A 17,682-nucleotide genomic window follows, 5' to 3' on the forward strand; every position below is an offset into this window, starting at 1 on the left:
GTTTCCCCTGCAGGCTCTCTGACCAGCTGGTGTGTGTGTTTCCTGCAGGCTCTCTGACCAGCTGGTGTGTGTGTGTTTCCTGCAGGTTCTCTGACCAGCTGGTGTGTGTGTGTTTCCTGCAGGCTCTCTGACCAGCTCGTGTGTGTGTGTGTTTCCTGCAGGCTCTCTGACCAGCTGGTGTGTGTGTGTGTTTCCTGCAGGCTCTCTGACCAGCTGGTGTGTGTGTGTGTTTCCTGCAGGCTCTCTGACCAGCTGGTGTGTGTGTTTCCCCTGCAGGCTCTCTGACCAGCTGGTGTGTGTGTTTCCTGCAGGCTCTCTGACCAGCTGGTGTGTGTGTGTTTCCTGCAGGTTCTCTGACCAGCTGGTGTGTGTGTGTTTCCTGCAGGCTCTCTGACCAGCTCGTGTGTGTGTGTGTTTCCTGCAGGCTCTCTGACCAGCTGGTGTGTGTGTGTGTTTCCTGCAGGCTCTCTGACCAGCTGGTGTGTGTGTGTGTTTCCTGCAGGCTCTCTGACCAGCTGGTGTGTGTGTGTGTTTCCTGCAGGCTCTCTGACCAGCTGGTGTGTGTGTTTCCCCTGCAGGCTCTCTGACCAGCTGGTGTGTGTGTTTCCTGCAGGCTCTCTGACCAGCTGGTGTGTGTGTGTTTCCTGCAGGTTCTCTGACCAGCTGGTGTGTGTGTGTTTCCTGCAGGCTCTCTGACCAGCTGGTGTGTGTGTGTGTTTCCTGCAGGCTCTCTGACCAGCTGGTGTGTGTGTGTGTGTGTTTCCTGCAGGCTCTCTGACCAGCTGGTGTGTGTGTGTGTTTCCTGCAAGCTCTCTGACCAGCTGGTGTGTGTGTTTCCTGCAGGCTATATGAGCGACCGGTGTGTGTGTGTGTTTCCTGCAGGCTCTCTGACCAGCTGGTGTGTGTGTTTCCTGCAGGCTATATGAGCGACCGGTGTGTGTGTGTGTGTTTCCTGCAGGCTATATGAGAGACCGGTGTGTGTGTGTGTTTCCTGCAGGCTATATGAGAGACCGGTGTGTGTGTGTTTCCTGCAGGCTATAATAGCGATCGGTGTGTGTGTGTGTGTGTTTCCTGCAGGCTATATGAGCGATCGGTGTGTGTGTGTGTGTGTGTGTGTTTCCTGCAGGCTAAATGAGCGCCTGGTGGAAGGAGAAGCTTTTAGTCCTCATTGTTATTTAGCTGGGGGGTTTGGAAATAGGTAGGCACACACATCTGGAATGTGGAGGGAGGGGGGTTAAGGATAGAGGGTTATGGGTCCTCTTGCTAATGCAAATCAGGTTGTGTAACAAAAGCCAGGGCAAAGAAGGAAACACTGGGGGAACTAGACAACTGTGCCAACTCTGCTTTTATCATGCATGTGCACACACATATTTCATCACTGTTTTACAAAAAAAGTGTCACCCCAAAAAAACCTGGTAATAGTCTCACTCATGAGTCTAGTTGACTGACCCTGCAGCCCAGGAGCATGCTACATGACCTCACTTACTACATGGTGTCATTGAGAATGTTAGCTAAAAACTCAAGCTCTCGAAAAGATCAAGTTCAAAAAATCAATTACTTTCTTTTGCAGTACAAAAATAATGTAATTTTAAAAATGAACTACGACTGAAATACAAAAAGCATGACTCCTGGCACGTTATCCAATCAGAAGACCACAGGACTTTTATCCAATGGGGTGGAGCAACCAGAAGTAGACCAATCGGGTGAGGTAAACAGATTGATGAGTGGGTGACTTCCTCTGATGTCATAATGAAAAAAAGGATGCATGGCCAATGACTGTGGTCCTGTTCATACACCTGGACTCATCTGTGTAAGCAGGAAGCCGCCCCACTGTGTACAAGGCTGTAATATTACTGTGTCTACCTTTAACCGTGCACCCTTCACTGATTTACATCTAGTAATAAAAGAGGGATCTTATAGGGTCGGATAGGTGAAAGCTAGGGTTCCACTACATAGATTACACCTACACTGTCATGTTAGATCAATGGTAACTCTAAGGGAGGAGGGATGCATGTGTAAGGCGCTCTCTCTCACACAGTGGTGGCGTAGTCGGTGGGGTAACGCTGACTGGTTTATAAAGTGTTGGTTGTTGGTTAGAGATCAAGATCCTTGGTGCCTGACAACAATTCAAAGGACATGACCTCACTCATGCCAAGTAACTTAGCTCGGGCATCTCTATCCTTAGCTGTCTCGAATGATGTGCTGTGTGTTGTTCCCTCTGTCTACAGTGTCTGTGGGTGTGTGTATATATATATATATCTGTTCAGAGAGGGTGTGTATATATATATATATCTGTTCAGAGAGGGTGTGTATATATATATAGATATCTGTTCAGAGAGGGTGTGTATATATACAGTGCCTTGCGAAAGTATTCGGCCCCCTTGAACTTTGCGACCTTTTGCCACATTTCAGGCTTCAAACATAAAGATATAAAACTCTATTTTTTTGTGAAGAATCAACAACAAGTGGGACATAATCATGAAGTGGAACGACATTTATTGGATATTTCAAACTTTTTTAACAAATCAAAAACTGAAAAATTGGGCGTGCAAAATTATTCAGCCCCTTTACTTTCAGTGCAGCAAACAGCCCCTTTACTTTCAGTGCAGCAAACTCCAATGTTGACCTAAATGACTAATGATGATAAATACAATCCACCTGTGTGTAATCAAGTCTCCGTATAAATGCACCTGCACTGTGATAGTCTCAGAGGTCCGTTAAAAGCGCAGAGAGCATGTCTGCCGACAAGAGCATGTTAGCAGAGCATTGAGAAGAGCAAGAAGCAGGTGGGAAGTAAAGGAAGAGGGTCCTTGGTAACTATGATGTCCAAAACAACAGCAAATAAAGTCATTAACGTCATCAGAATGTTGATTCAGCAGACAATTGCTGTTGAAGTGAGAAAGACAGGGAGAGACTGACATTTTTTCCCATTTCTCCTTGCAAAACAGCTCGAGCTCAGTGAGGTTGGATGGAGAGCATTTGTGAACAGCAGTTTTCAGTTCTTTCCACAGATTCTCGATTGGATTCAGGTCTGGACTTTGACTTGGCCATTCTAACACCTGGATATGTTTATTTTTGAACCATTCCATTGTAGATTTTGCTTTATGTTTTGGATCATTGTCTCGTTGGAAGACAAATCTCCGTCCCAGTCTCAGGTCTTTTGCAGACTCCATCAGGGTTTCTTCCAGAATGGTCCTGTATTTGGCTCCATCCATCTTTCCATCAATTTTAACCATCTTCCCTGTCCCTGCTGAAGAAAAGCAGGCCCAAACCATGATGCTGCCACCACCATGTTTGACAGTGGGGATGGTGTGTTCAGCTGTGTTGCTTTTACACCAAACATAACGTTTTGCATTGTTGCCAAAAAGTTCAATTTTGGTTTCATCTGACCAGAGCACCTTCTTCCACATGTTTGGTGTGTCTCCCAGGTGGCTTGTGGCAAACTTTAAACGACACTTTTTATGGATATCTTTAAGAAATGGCTTTCTTCTTGCCACTCTTCCATAAAGGCCAGATTTGTGCAATATACGACTGATTGTTGTCCTATGGACAGAGTCTCCCACCTCAGCTGTAGATCTCTGCAGATCATCCAGAGTGATCATGGGCCTCTTGGCTGCATCTCTGATCAGTCTTCTCCTTGTATGAGCTGAAAATTTAGAGGGACGGCCAGGTCTTGGTAGATTTGCAGTGGTCTGATACTCCTTCCATTTCACTATTATCGCTTGCACAGTGCTCCTTGGGATGTTTAAAGCTTGGGAAATATTTTTGTATCCAAATCCGGCTTTAAACTTACTTTAAACAGTATCTCGGACCTGCCTGGTGTGTTCCTTGTTCTTCATGATGCTCTCTGCGCTTTTAACGGACCTCTGAGACTATCACAGTGCAGGTGCATTTATACGGAGACTTGATTACACACAGGTGGATTGTATTTATCATCATTAGTCATTTAGGTCAACATTGGATCATTCAGAGATCCTCACTGAACTTCTGGAGAGAGTTTGCTGCACTTAAAGTAAAGGGGCTGAATAATTTTGCACGCCCAATTTTTCAGTTTTTGATTTGTTAAAAAAGTTTGAAATATCCAATATTATCGCTTGCACAGTGCTCCTTGGGATGTTTAAAGCTTGGGAAATATTTTTGTATCCAAATCCGGCTTTAAACTTACTTTAAACAGTATCTCGGACCTGCCTGGTGTGTTCCTTGTTCTTCATGATGCTCTCTGCGCTTTTAACGGACCTCTGAGACTATCACAGTGCAGGTGCATTTATACGGAGACTTGATTACACACAGGTGGATTGTATTTATCATCATTAGTCATTTAGGTCAACATTGGATCATTCAGAGATCCTCACTGAACTTCTGGAGAGAGTTTGCTGCACTGAAAGTAAAGGGGCTGAATAATTTTGCACACCCAATTTTTCAGTTTTTGATTTGTTAAAAAAGTTTGAAATATCCAATAAATGTCGTACCACTTCATGATTGTGTCCCACTTGTTGTTGATTCTTCACAAAAAATACAGTTTTATATCTTTATGTTTGAAGCCTGAAATGTGGCAAAAGGTCGCAAAGTTCAAGGGGGCCGAATACTTTCGAAAGGCACTGTAAATCGGTGAACATATATCGGAATCGGCCGACATTATATCTGTTCAGAGAGGGTGTGTATATATATAGATATCTGTTCAGAGAGGGTGTGCATATATATAGATATCTGTTCAGAGAGGGTGTGTATATATATAGATATCTGTTCAGAGAGGGCGTATGGTTGCTGTGTCCGTCACAGTCACGTAGAGATATGTTGGGTGTTTCTTACCTTGTGGTCTCGTTGGTCAGAGGGTTTTTCCCAGCACTGAGCCCTATTCCCTCCCACCATGCTCGCCCACTTAAAGGTATAGAGGAACTACACGTTAATAACGTAGACCCGTGCTAAATATAGACCACATAAATAAATACAATCTAAATACAAAAATACATGAATAAATAAACTAAAAAGGGTAGAGGAACATAAGACCTAAGCTAAATATAGACCAAATAAATAAAGCTAAATATAGATATTACTTATGAGTAAATTAACTAAAAAAAGGTAGAGGACCAGGTAACAAAACCATTCTTAGGGCCCCCCAAGAGGATAGGGCAGCACTGCCTACATGATGGATGGATACAGAGACCCACGAGCCACTCACCATGCATTCATATTTCTGTTGCTCCCATCCTCATCAAGATCAGCCATTTCTGCTCTAGGGCTACGACAGTCGTGGCATTTTAAATGACGGTTATTGACCGCGGTCACCGTAACAACCAGTAGAACATAAAATCAAATGTACTTGCGTTTTCTCCTCCTCTGCTCTGACTGTATTTTCTGCCATAGAAATGAAGTGAAGAAAACGGGCCCATTCAACTCAGTGATGGCAGTCATTGTTTCTTCATCTCAAAACAGCAAGTAACAAGGTCTGTGTTTACAAACTTTTAGAAAGACAATTGTTCCTCAATGTAGCCCATTTGAAAAATCTTTCAAGCTCTCTCCCTTTCGATAACCACTCAGCGTGAAAGGGAGAAAAATGTCATGCTCTGATCCGATGGAACGTCATAAAATAGGGCTACTGGATTACTTCTTATCCCTTGCGCAAATAGCCTAAAGAGCTGTGTCTGCCCGGAGCTCACTGGAGCTGGAAACTGAGGGCCCAGAATATGTTATACAATGTCGCAAGTTTGTTAGCACCAGCTTCAGACTGGACCAAGATTATATAATGTTTCAAGTTCCTTGCAGACGGGCCATGCTAGCCAATGTGATTTCTTTTTATCAGGATATTTTCTACCCGCAGGCTGCAGTGTTGTTATTTGTTGGCTATTTTTTACATAGTTGACAATAGAAGTTACTTTTACATTTGTATCATTTTCATTTAGATAGAATTTTGTATTAATCAGACGACAACGATTTTGAGCTACGAAGGCTTTATTATAAAATAAATGAAACTGTTCCACAAAAATGTGCATATGAAAATCATAACTGGCACGGCGGATCGGTGAAAATGGAAAGATAAATTGGCACTCCAAATGGACAAGGTTGCTGACCCCAGGCGTAGCCTATTACTGGCAACTCGGGAGCATAATGGCACAATTTGCGAAGGCCAGAAGCAGCAGGAGGCGGTGGTTTGGGAAGAGGTTTTTTTCTCTGGCTCCCTCTTGAGTCATTTGTGTGTCTTAAATATTTAATCACAGTGTGCTTAAAGCATCAGATAAGCTCAGTAGCCTACATATAGTAAAATAAATATTAACGCATAGGGTGTGTCTATATATGGAAAAACTCACGTTTTAACATTTCGACCAGCCGATTGGTCGAAAGAACAGACGACTCTTGGTCGACCAAGATGTTTTGGGGGTCTGGGACAGCACTACATTGCATGAGCCAAATGATATCAGTTAACATACATTGAATGAACATTCTACAATACCATGGAAATGAACGCATCACAATACCAGGTAGCCATTGCGAGTGTACCCATGAGTTTACCAGTCAAATTGCCAGGGTTAGAGGTTCCAACCCTGTTCTATTCATATAGAACGTGTGCTGCTGCGGGGGGGGAACAGACCCAGCCGTCCTGTCTTCAGACAGTTGTTAGTCCCCCCCCAAAACAACATTTTGTTACGGTTATTTAATTTGATCTTCATGCCGGTGTTCATCCATAATAAGGTAACTGTGCCAGCCCTAAAATGTACACCCACACTGAAAGGACCCTTCCCCTCCTCTACATCTCCCAGGCACAATACACCAACCGCAGACTATTTCACGTTGCCTAGATTTACCACCAAACTATTGAAGGAAAACAAACGCTGAGCCCTGTCTTGTCTACTGTAAGAGAACATCATTATCTATGACCCCATTGACCCCACAGAGGGTTATTCATGTAAAAACATCACAGTGTCACGACAAGACCTGTAAATGTCACATGTTCCGAGCATGACATTCATCAACCCATGTGGCGTCTTATGAAATCCATTCTGCTGCCAACATTGGCTTGTCTGTCATTGATTCCTTCTCATGTGTTTCTCTTCTCCTCTATTCTGTACCAGACTAATTATATCAGACCCCACCATACAAAGCCATTACACAGGATCAATAGAACTATAAGCATTTGTTAACATCATAAAATGTCATCACTGTGTGCGTGTGTGTGTGTGCACGCGCGCGCAAAGGACACTAAATAATGTAAAGCCATTGCTTTATCTAATGCTACCCACCCCCATTTAAACCCCAATGCTTCAGTCAGAATCCTTCCCCCCACTTTGTGTGTGTGTGCGTATTTTTCCCCTTGATGGATGGTAGGGGTGGAGCACAAAATCTGTGACACAGCCGGGGCTCTCGCTCCAAAGAGCTCTGAGAGGGAGAGAAGAGAGGGAAAGAGAGGGCGAGTGTATGGGTGTGTGAGTGAAAGCATTTATTGTGTGTCTGTGTGGAGTGGTGTGTACAAATGTGAATTGGTAAGCATCTCTTTACCCACTTGTAACCCTAACCCCAGTACCCCTCACCCTCCACCCCTTCCACTCTCCCAGCCCCAGACAGCCAGAGAGGAAGCCCTGTGGACTGGGGCTGTCGTCCGGTGCAGAGGTCCAGTGTCAGAGTGGAGCTCCAGACCCTAGAGACCTCGCCCTGCCGCTGTAACCCAAACCGCTGCACCCGGCCTGGGCTTAGCATACAGGGGGCAGGGGGGTAGAGGGTGAAGGGGACAAAGGGCCTGGGAGGCACTGCTGATTTGTCAATGAGATTAGATGGGGTCGATGGAGGGGGAGAGGGGTGGGGGAGAAAAGGCTGGAGAGGGGGAAGGAGAGAAGCTTGAGAGAAGGAATGGATGTTTGGGTGGAGGGAGAGCGAGAAGGGAAGGAGGGAGGGAGAGCGAGAAGGGAAGGAGGGAGGAAGAGAGCGAGAAGGGAAGGAGGGAGGAAGAGAGCGAGAAGGGAAGGAGGGAGGAAGAGAGCGAGAAGGGAAGGAGGGAAGAAGAGAGCGAGAAGGGAAGGAGGGAGGAAGAGAAAAATTGAAGAGTGAGAGAGGAGCTAGAGCGGGTGGAGATTAACGGATGGCTCCACTTTCAGCAGTTGTAATTGGCAGAGGAGAGAGTGCCAAGTCATTCAAGAAATGAGAGGTGTGTGTGTGTGTGTGTGTGTGTGTGTGTGTGTGTGTGTGTGTGTGTGTGTGTGTGTGTGTGTGTGTATATTGGGGAAGTGTGGGCCTTCACAAAGCTCAGACAGAGGGAAGCAAGAATGTGAGAGGTCTATTCAAACAAAACTAGATTCCAGGTTTCTGAGGTGAGAGGCATTCCTCCTCCCAAGCACAGTAAGACAGTTGGGAAAAATAGTAGAGAAAGAGAGAGAAAGAGATCTTACCAGTTTGCTGTAATGGTACTTGCAGTAGCCACAGTATTTAACGTTGTCTGCGTCCGACCCCTGCTCCTCACACAACAACCCAGCAAACTGGGCACTGAGGAGAGAGAGGTAGTGTCGAGAGAGAGAAGGGAACAGAGATATGTGTCAAAAAATGGAGAGACTAAAGACAGAGAGAGATGTATTTACTATGTTAACAGATGGACAGTGATGTATTTTTTGCTGTGTTAATAAAGTTTTAGATATTTTAATGTGGCTCACAATGTGAACATGTGTAAATAAAGCTATAGGTATTTGAAAGGGGCTCGCTCACCATGTGACGTGGAAGGCTTGTCGGCAGCCATGTTTGTTGCAGGTCATGCAGGCTCCGGTGGCAGCTTTACTCTCTCTGCCCTGGTCTTCACAGATATAACACGTCTACACACACACATGAGAAAACACATCCAGTCACACACTCAGAAATGTAGGGACAGAGTGAAGTGTGTGTGTGTGTGTGTGTGTGTGTGTGTGTGTGTGTGTACCTTGTTGTAGCGATCGTGGGGGACAGACTGCAGTACGATGGGTTCCATGGTGGAGACGTTAGCAAACTGCACTTCAGGGATGTAAAGGGCACACACCACATGGGCCCAACCTACACACACACACACACACACACACACACACACACACAGTAAACCTCAGGACACACATAACTTATTCAAAACACCCACCACTTGGGCCCAACCTACACACACACACACACACACAGTAAACCTCAGGACACACACACACACACACAGTAAACCTCAGGACACACACACACAGTCAACATCAGGACACACACACACACACACACAGTAAACCTCAGGACACATAACGTATTCAAAACACCCACCACTTGGGCCCAAAGGAGCAGCTATACACAACATCCCCTTCAATTTCAATCCATGTGTGGAGCGGTGTAACTAGAGCAGGAAAGAGCCAGTTGAATGAGAGGTCAGATAGTGGTGAATCCTTCCTCCCTCTGTTCCCTCTATTCCAGGAACAACAACATGCTTCAACTTACAGTTGAACCCCTGACCTGCCTTTGACCTCCCCAGGGGACAAGGGGGAGGAGGATAGGGGGGGTGTCAGGGTGATGTTGTTGTTTTGAAGTCCTTCCAAGAATTTGGCAGAGCACAATAAAACAGGGCCATAAAACACCCCAGAGCCCCCCCATAGACACATGCGTGCATACAGACACACCGGGGTTTCCGTTATGAAAATGTGGCGCTGGACATTTGACCGGCAGAATTTTAATTTACCGGTCATTTGAGAAATAAACCAGACCCACATGCATTGGGTGCGTAACCTGATTAGAGCGTCCACCCACGGTGCTCAGAATAACATAAAAAACATTCTGATTATGGCAATTCATATTAACAGAACATAGAAGTGGAGGATTCAATGAGGTGTGTCTGTTAGAATAACAGTTCACATTCACTTTTCCTCAACAAGACCAGTAAGGAACAGTAGAATCACTAGCCTCTGCATAAACGGCGTGTGAGTTTTAAATTTGGGGAAGCACCCCCCCTCCCCAAAAAAAGCACTCCATACATCATCGCATCGCATTTGTAGACTTACGCAAGACAGCCTACTATTCGTAATGTGATGAGTAGATTGGATAGTTATAATTTAGGCTAATAATATAACTCAATCACTGATTGCAAAAAAGACAATTCAATGAATGGCTGAGCGCATGAAGTGTAGAGGACACGGCAGGTAGCCTAGCGGTGGGCCAGTAACCGAAAGGTCGCTGGTTTGAATACCCAAGCCGACAAGGTGAAAAATCAGTCAATGTGCCTGCCCTGGAGCAAGGCACTTACCACTAATTTGTTCCAGAGGTGCCGTACTACTATGGCCGACCATGTAAAACAACACATCTCACTGCACCTATCCAGTGTATGTGACAATAAATCCGATTTTAAATTAGTATTTTTATGAGATATGTTTCTTATTTCTTTGAAAATAATGAAAAACCCATTTCATTCTACTACACTTTACAGTGCCTTTTGGAAAGAATTCAGATCCCTTCAATATTTCCACATTTTGTTACTTTAGAGTCTTTTTCTAAAATGGATTAAATAGTTTTTTTTCTCTCATCAATCTTCACACAATACCCCTTAATGACAAAGCAAAAATGGGTTTCTATAGATTTTTGCAAATGTATTAAAAATAAAACCGTAAATATCACATTTACATAAGTATTCAGTACTTTGTTGAAGCACCTTTGGTAGTGATTAGAGCCTCGAGTCTTATTGGGTATGACGCTACAAGCTTGACATCTGTATTTGGGGAGTTTCTCCCATTCTTCTCTGCAGATCCTCTCAAGCTCTGTCAGGTTGGATGAGGAGCGTTGCTGCACAGCTATTTTCAGGTCTCTCCAGAGATGTTCAATCGGGTTCAAGTCCGGGCTCTGGCTGGGCCACTCAAGGACATTCAGAGACTTTGTCAAGAAAACACTCCTGAGTTGTCTTGGCTGTGTGCTTAGGGTCGTTGTCCTGTTGGAAGGTGAACCTTCGCCCCCAGTCTGAAATCCTGATCTCTCTGAAGGTTTCCATCAAGGATCTCTCTGTACTTTGCTGCGTTCATCTTTTCCTGGATCCTGACTAGTCTCCCAGTCCCTACCACTGAAAAACATCCCCAAAGCATGAGGCTGCCACCACCATGCTTCACCATAGGGATGTTGCCAGGTTTCTTCCAAACATGACACTTGGCATTCAGGGCAAAGAGTACAATCTTGGTTTCATCAGACAAGATAATCTTGTTTCTCATGGTCTGAGTCTTTAGGTGCCTTTTGGCAAACTCCAAGCAGGCCGTCATATGCCTTTTACTGAGGAATGGCTTCCGTCTGGTCACTCTACCATAAAGGCCTGATTGGTGGAGTGCTGCAGAGATGGTTCTCCCATCTCCACAGAGGAACTCTGGAGCTCTGTCCTTCTCCCTATTTGCTCAGTTTGCTGGGTGGCCAGCTCTAGGTTCAAAACTTCTTCCATTTAAGAATGATGGAGGCCACTGTGTTCTTAGGGACCTTCAATGCTGCAGACATTTTTTGATACCCTTCCCTAGATCTGTGCCTTGACACAATCCTGCCTCGAAGCTCTACGGACAATTCCTTCGACCTCATGTCTTAGTTTTTGCCCTGACATGCAGTCAACTGTGGGACCTTAAATAGAGTGGTGTGTGCCTTTCCAAATCAATCAATCAATTGATTATACCACAGGTGTACTCCAATCAAGTTGTAGAAACATCTCAAGGATGATCACTGGAAACAGGATGCACCTGAGCTCAAATTTCGAGTCTCATAGCAAAAGGTCTGGATACTTATGTAAATAAGTATGTTTTCAAAATGTTAATAAATATGTAAACATTTCTACAAACCTGTTTTTGCTCTGTTACTATGGACTATTCTGTGTAGATCAGTGGTTCCCAAACTTTTTATAATCCCATACCCCTTCAAACATTCAACCTCCAGCTGCGTACCCCTCTAGCACCAGAGTCAGCCCACTCTCAAATGTTGTTTTTTTTTGCCATCATTGTAAGCCTGCCCCACACACACTATACGATACATTTATTAAACATAAGAATGAGTGTGAGCGTTTTTGTCACAACCCAGTTCATGGGAAGTGACAAAGAGCTCCAGGGCACAAATAATAATAATCAATAATCTTGCTGTTTATTTAGCCATCTTACATATAAAACCTTATTTATTCATCGAAAATGGTGAATAACTCACCACAGGTTAATGAGAAGGGTGTGCTTGAAAGAATGCACATAACTCTGCAATGTTGGGTTGTATTGGGAGAGAGTCTCAGTCTTAAATCCTTTTCCACACACAGTCTGTGGCCGAGGACCCAATCTCACATAGGTATGTGGTTGCAAAGAGCATCAGTGTTTTAAGAGCGTGATTTGCCAAGGCATGATACTGTGAGCGCAGCCCAATCCAGAAATCTGACAGTGGCTTCAGATTCAATTCCAATTTCGAGGCTCTCTTGTTCAGATATCGGGATAATGAATCCAGCTGTTCGTGTCATCCATTTCAGAAAGTACCTGCGTAATTGCACACCCAACTCACTCAGGTGCTTCGCTATATCACATTTGACATCGTCCGTAAGCTTGAGGTCATTTGCACACAAAAAAATCATACAATGATGGAAAGACCAGTGTGTTGTCCTTGTTAATGCAGACAGAAAAGAGCTCCAACTTCTTAAATCACAGCCTCAATTGCGTCCCGCACATTGAATATAGTTGCGGAGAGTTCCTGTAATCCTAGATTCAGATTATTCAGGCGAGAAAAAACATCACCCAGATAGGCCAGTCGTGTGAGAAACTCATCATCATACAAGTGGTCAGACAAGTGAAAATTTTGGTCAGTAAAGAAAACCTTAAGCTCGTCTCTCAACTCAAAAAAACATGTCAATACTTTTCCTCTTGATAACCAGCACACTTCACACTTTGTTGTATGTTGTAAAAGTGTTACATGGTCGCTGCCCATATCATTGTATAGTACAGAAAATACACAGGGAACTTGCTTAAGTTAACAATGTGAACCCTTTTCACTGTAGTGTCCAAAACGTCTTTCAAGCTGTCAGGCATTCCCTTGCCAGCAAGAGCCTCTTGGTGGATGCTGCAGTGTACCCAAGTGGCGTCGACAGCAACTGTTTCCACTCCTCTATGTCTCCCTATTATGGCTTTTGTACCATCAATACAGATACCAACGTGAGCAGCGTTGAGCAGCAGCTGCGTTTGGCTACATAGTGGAATTTACACGAGAGAGTAACGGTTAATGTGATTGGATGTTAATTATTTGACTAGCCTACCTGTATTTGACAATGTGTTGTTATTTCGCTGAATACTTGATGGTTTCATTTTATTTTTGGCATCGAAACGAGGCTACTCAGGCGAGAAAACAAACTCACCCAAATGTATAGCCCCCGTTGGTAAATATAAATGGACTGTTTGAAACTGTGAAGGGAAAAAAAATGTTACAAATAATATATATATATATATTAATATGAATCACATTTTTATTTGGCGTACCCCCGACGGCATTGCTCGTACCATTGGGGATAATACCTGGTGTAGATTGATGAGAAAGGAAAAAATAAAAAAAACAATTTTAGAATAAGGCTGTAACGTAACAAAATGTAGAAAAAGTCAAGGGGTCTGAGTACTTCCCGAATGCACTGTATATGATCGAAGACATGAGCAGAATCTTTTTTAACAACAAATGGCAGGGTAGCCTACTCTGCTGACACGGACAAAAAAATCAATAAAAACAACGTTGTCCATGTAATAGGCCTATGAGAAGGGGAGACAAACAGAATATGATGTCCATCTAAACTGGAGGAGGCCTCCCGAGAGGCGCACCGGTTGCATTTTGACTTCTCACTGACAGCTGCAACTCAACAATCATCTATTTTAGGGATGAACGATATACAGTGCCTTGCGAAATTATTCGGCCCCCTTGAACTTTGCGACCTTTTGCCACATTTCAGGCTTCAAACATAAAGATATAAAACTGTATTTTTTGTGAAGAATCAACAAGTGGGACACAATCATGAAGTGGAACGACATTTATTGGATATTTCAAACTTTTTTAACAAATCAAAAACTGAAAAATTGGGCGTGCAAAATTATTCAGCCCCTTTACTTTCAGTGCAGCAAACTCTATCCAGAAGTTCAGTGAGGATCTCTGAATGATCCAATGTTGACCTAAATGACTAATGATGATAAATACAATCCACCTGTGTGTAATCAAGTCTCCGTATAAATGCACCTGCACTGTGATAGTCTCAGAGGTCCGTTAAAAGCGCAAAGAGCATCATGAAGAACAAGGAACACACCAGGCAGGTCCGAGATACTGTTTAAAGTAAGTTTAAAGCCGGATTTGGATACAAAAAGATTTCCCAAGCTTTAAACATCCCAAGGAGCACTGTGCAAGCGATAATATTGAAATGGAAGGAGTATCAGACCACTGCAAATCTACCAAGACCTGGCCGTCCCTCTAAACTTTCAGCTCATACAAGGAGAAGACTGATCAGAGATGCAGCCAAGAGGCTCATGATCACTCTGGATGAACTGCAGAGATCTACAGCTGAGGTGGGAGACTCTGTCCATAGGACAACAATCAGTCGTATATTGCACAAATCTGGCCTTTATGGAAGAGTGGCAAGAAGAAAGACATTTCTTAAAGATATCCATAAAAAGATATCATAAAAAGAAAACCTGATGGAGTCTGCAAAAGACCTGAGACTGGGACGGAGATTTGTCTTCCAACAAGACAATGATCCAAAACATAAAGCAAAATCTACAATGGAATGGTTCAAAAATAAACATATCCAGGTGTTAGAATGGCCAAGTCAAAGTCCAGACCTGAATCCAATCGAGAATCTGTGGAAAGAACTGAAAACTGCTGTTCACAAATGCTCTCCATCCAACCTCACTGAGCTCGAGCTGTTTTGCAAGGAGGAATGGGAAATAATTTCAGTCTCTCGATGTGCAAAACTGATAGAGACATACCCCAAGCGACTTACAGCTGTAATCGCAGCAAAAGGTGGCGCTACAAAGTATTAATTAAGGGGGCTGAATAATTTTGCACGCCCAATTTTTCAGTTTTTGATTTGTTAAAAAAGTTTGAAATATCCAATAAATGTCGTTCCACTTCATGATTGTGTCCCACTTGTTGTTGATTCCTCACAAAAAATACAGTTTTATATCTTTATGTTTGAAGCCTGAAATGTGGCAAAAGGTCGCAAAGTTCAAGGGGGCCGAATACTTTCGCAAGGCACTGTAAATCGGTGAACATATCGGAATCGGCCGACATTAGCTAAAAATGCCAACATCGGTATCGGCCCGATGTCTAGTTAAAAACTGATGTCAAAGCTACCGTGCATACCTATATGTTTTTTAAACCTTTATTTAATTGGGCAAGTCAGTTAGGAACAAATACTTATTTACAATGACAGCCTAGGAACAGTGGGTTAACTGCCTTGTTCAGGGGCAGAACGACAGAGTTTTACCTTGTCAGCTCGGGGATTCGATCTAGCAACCTATATAACGAAGGTACATGACGTAATAACGCCACGTAAAGTTTTGCGCTACACGTGGAACACGGCATCCCTAACCTAGCCCACAATGTCTGCTGTGTGGATCGAGCAGTCAACAAGTCGAGCAGTCAACAAGTCGAGCAGTCAACAACTCAAAGGCAAAAAACATTAAAGCCAATGGTGACATCGCCCTTGACAATCAAACGTTCTCTGTCGTGGGCGATGTTGGCTTTCGCCGACTGGTCGAGCATCGGTACACACTACCAAGTGTGCTATGTTTCAGATGTTGCCCTACCGGAGTTACACATTGAGTGGTAGTGTAATCAATGTGTAATAACGTGAAAAATGTATGAATGCGTTAAATTATTATGTGACGGACGTGCAGTCATATTCACACCCTGGTTGGTCAACAAGGTCATTTGACACATCAAATAGTGTTATTTGACATGTATCTTTATTGGCACACAAAGACCCAAACGGCGTTCCATAGAAATCCTGGTTGAGACTGAAGAAATGAACAAAACAACACAGCAAGTAAGTGAAAGACATTTTTTGATGATGTTTTACTGGTAATGGGGACATACGTAAATGATGATGTTTTACTGGTAATGGGGACATAAGTAAATGCCAACAAAAACGTGTTGGGGGTCAGTGTGATGTCTGTGTAACCTTTATTTAACTAGGCAAGTTAGTTAAGAAAAAATATTATTATTTACAATGATAGCCTACCCCGGCCAAACCCGGACAGTGCTGGGCCAATTGTGTGCCGTCCTATGCGACTCCCAATCACGGCCAGATGTGGCTGGATCCGAACCAGGGACTGTAGTGACGCCTATTGCACTGAGATGCAGTGTCTTAGACCACTGTGTCCGTGTGTGTGTTCACTATTTAACTGGAAAATATCAGTATCTTTTTTTTCGGTAAGAAAATGATTGGATATCGGTGCATATCTATCTATTTAGTTTTTGCCTTTTCCATCCGACTGTAGGCAACACAATTTAAAACAATCCACACATTTTTATTTTGTAGGCTAGGGGAAGCTAATGATCCTTTGAGGCCAAATCATGCTTTAGGAGCCTATTTTGCATTATTTGATTTATTTCTGTATTAACAGGAGTAAGCTAATTAGGCTAAATATTTTGGCCAATTTAATTCAATTGACTTAGGGAAAGCTTAGCTTCCCCTAGCCTTATGGACACGCCACCTATGAGCCTATGTCAATCTACTATCCCACAAGGTAGAACATTTTACCTATTTACCTATAACATTTTACATTTTACCTGGGGTGATAGATCCTAAATTCAAATCAAATTTATACAACCAGTTCAGGACTAAGCTACATTAAAAAAAACATTTAAACACGAGAACATTTAGCTTAAAATGTTTATAAAATATTATTCCTCAACATTATTAGAGCAGCATTGCACAAAAGGCTGTCGGTTATGCGCGAATGTGTATTTGGCAACTGGAAAAAGAAAGAAAGTTGACAACCAATAGAAAATGAGAGAAACAGGCTACTGGTTTCAATGGCATATGGAAGTCTTTATTTAAAAAAAATATTGCCTCCATGGATGTTGCCCAGGCTACTTTGCCCAGGCTACTTTGAAGCAAGGTAAAACATATTGCCTCCATGGATGTTGCCCAGGCTACTTTGCCCAGGCTACTTTGAAGCAAGGTAAAACATATTGCCTCCATGGATGTTGCCCAGGCTACTTTGCCCAGGCTACTTTGAAGCAAGGTAAAACATATTGCCTCCATGGATGTTGCCCAGGCTACTTTGCCCAGGCTACTTTGAAGCAAGGTAAAACATATTGCCTCCATGGATGTTGCCCAGGCTACTTTGAAGCAAGGTAAAACATGCTTCAATATATGTAGTAAAACATTCAGGTTTCAAACAAAGTAGCTTTATGTTTTCAAAAGGCATACGGCCTCCAGCTCATTGCAAAGTGGTGTGTGACGCGCTGATGAAGCCTGCCTTCCGTTGCCAATGCATTTGAATGGCGAATTGGAAGTGCGTTTCAATTACCAGTTGAGAAATATGAACAGTAGCTCTTTTTAAATCGTGGCCCAAGCATAGTTTTTATTTTATTTTTTTACACACGATTGCATTTAGAAATGTTGCGTAATGATTGGACTTATAAAAGCTCTGTCTGATAAGGGCTCTGTATCTGTATGCTGTGAGCGTGTGATTAAATTGAGATGTGTTTGTAACTGGCCTACATTCAATAGGCCATGCTGTGAAA

General features: G+C 43.3%; 1 protein-coding gene across 1 annotated transcript in view; it reads right to left on the reverse strand.

Annotated features, from left to right (window-relative positions):
• Positions 1-17,682, reverse strand: part of LOC110489604 (protein AF-10) — an 83,413-nt gene that overhangs the window by 46,171 nt on the left and 19,560 nt on the right. Inside the window, 3 exon segments of the mRNA XM_036943723.2 lie at positions 8,376-8,469; positions 8,686-8,789; positions 8,894-9,003. Of these exon segments, the coding sequence (XP_036799618.2) occupies positions 8,376-8,469; positions 8,686-8,789; positions 8,894-9,003 (308 nt within the window).

This window comes from Oncorhynchus mykiss, chromosome 15 (assembly GCF_057628025.1).
Source record: "Oncorhynchus mykiss isolate SJ-2025 chromosome 15, ASM5762802v1, whole genome shotgun sequence".
In the NCBI taxonomy this organism is placed as follows: domain Eukaryota; kingdom Metazoa; phylum Chordata; class Actinopteri; order Salmoniformes; family Salmonidae; genus Oncorhynchus; species Oncorhynchus mykiss.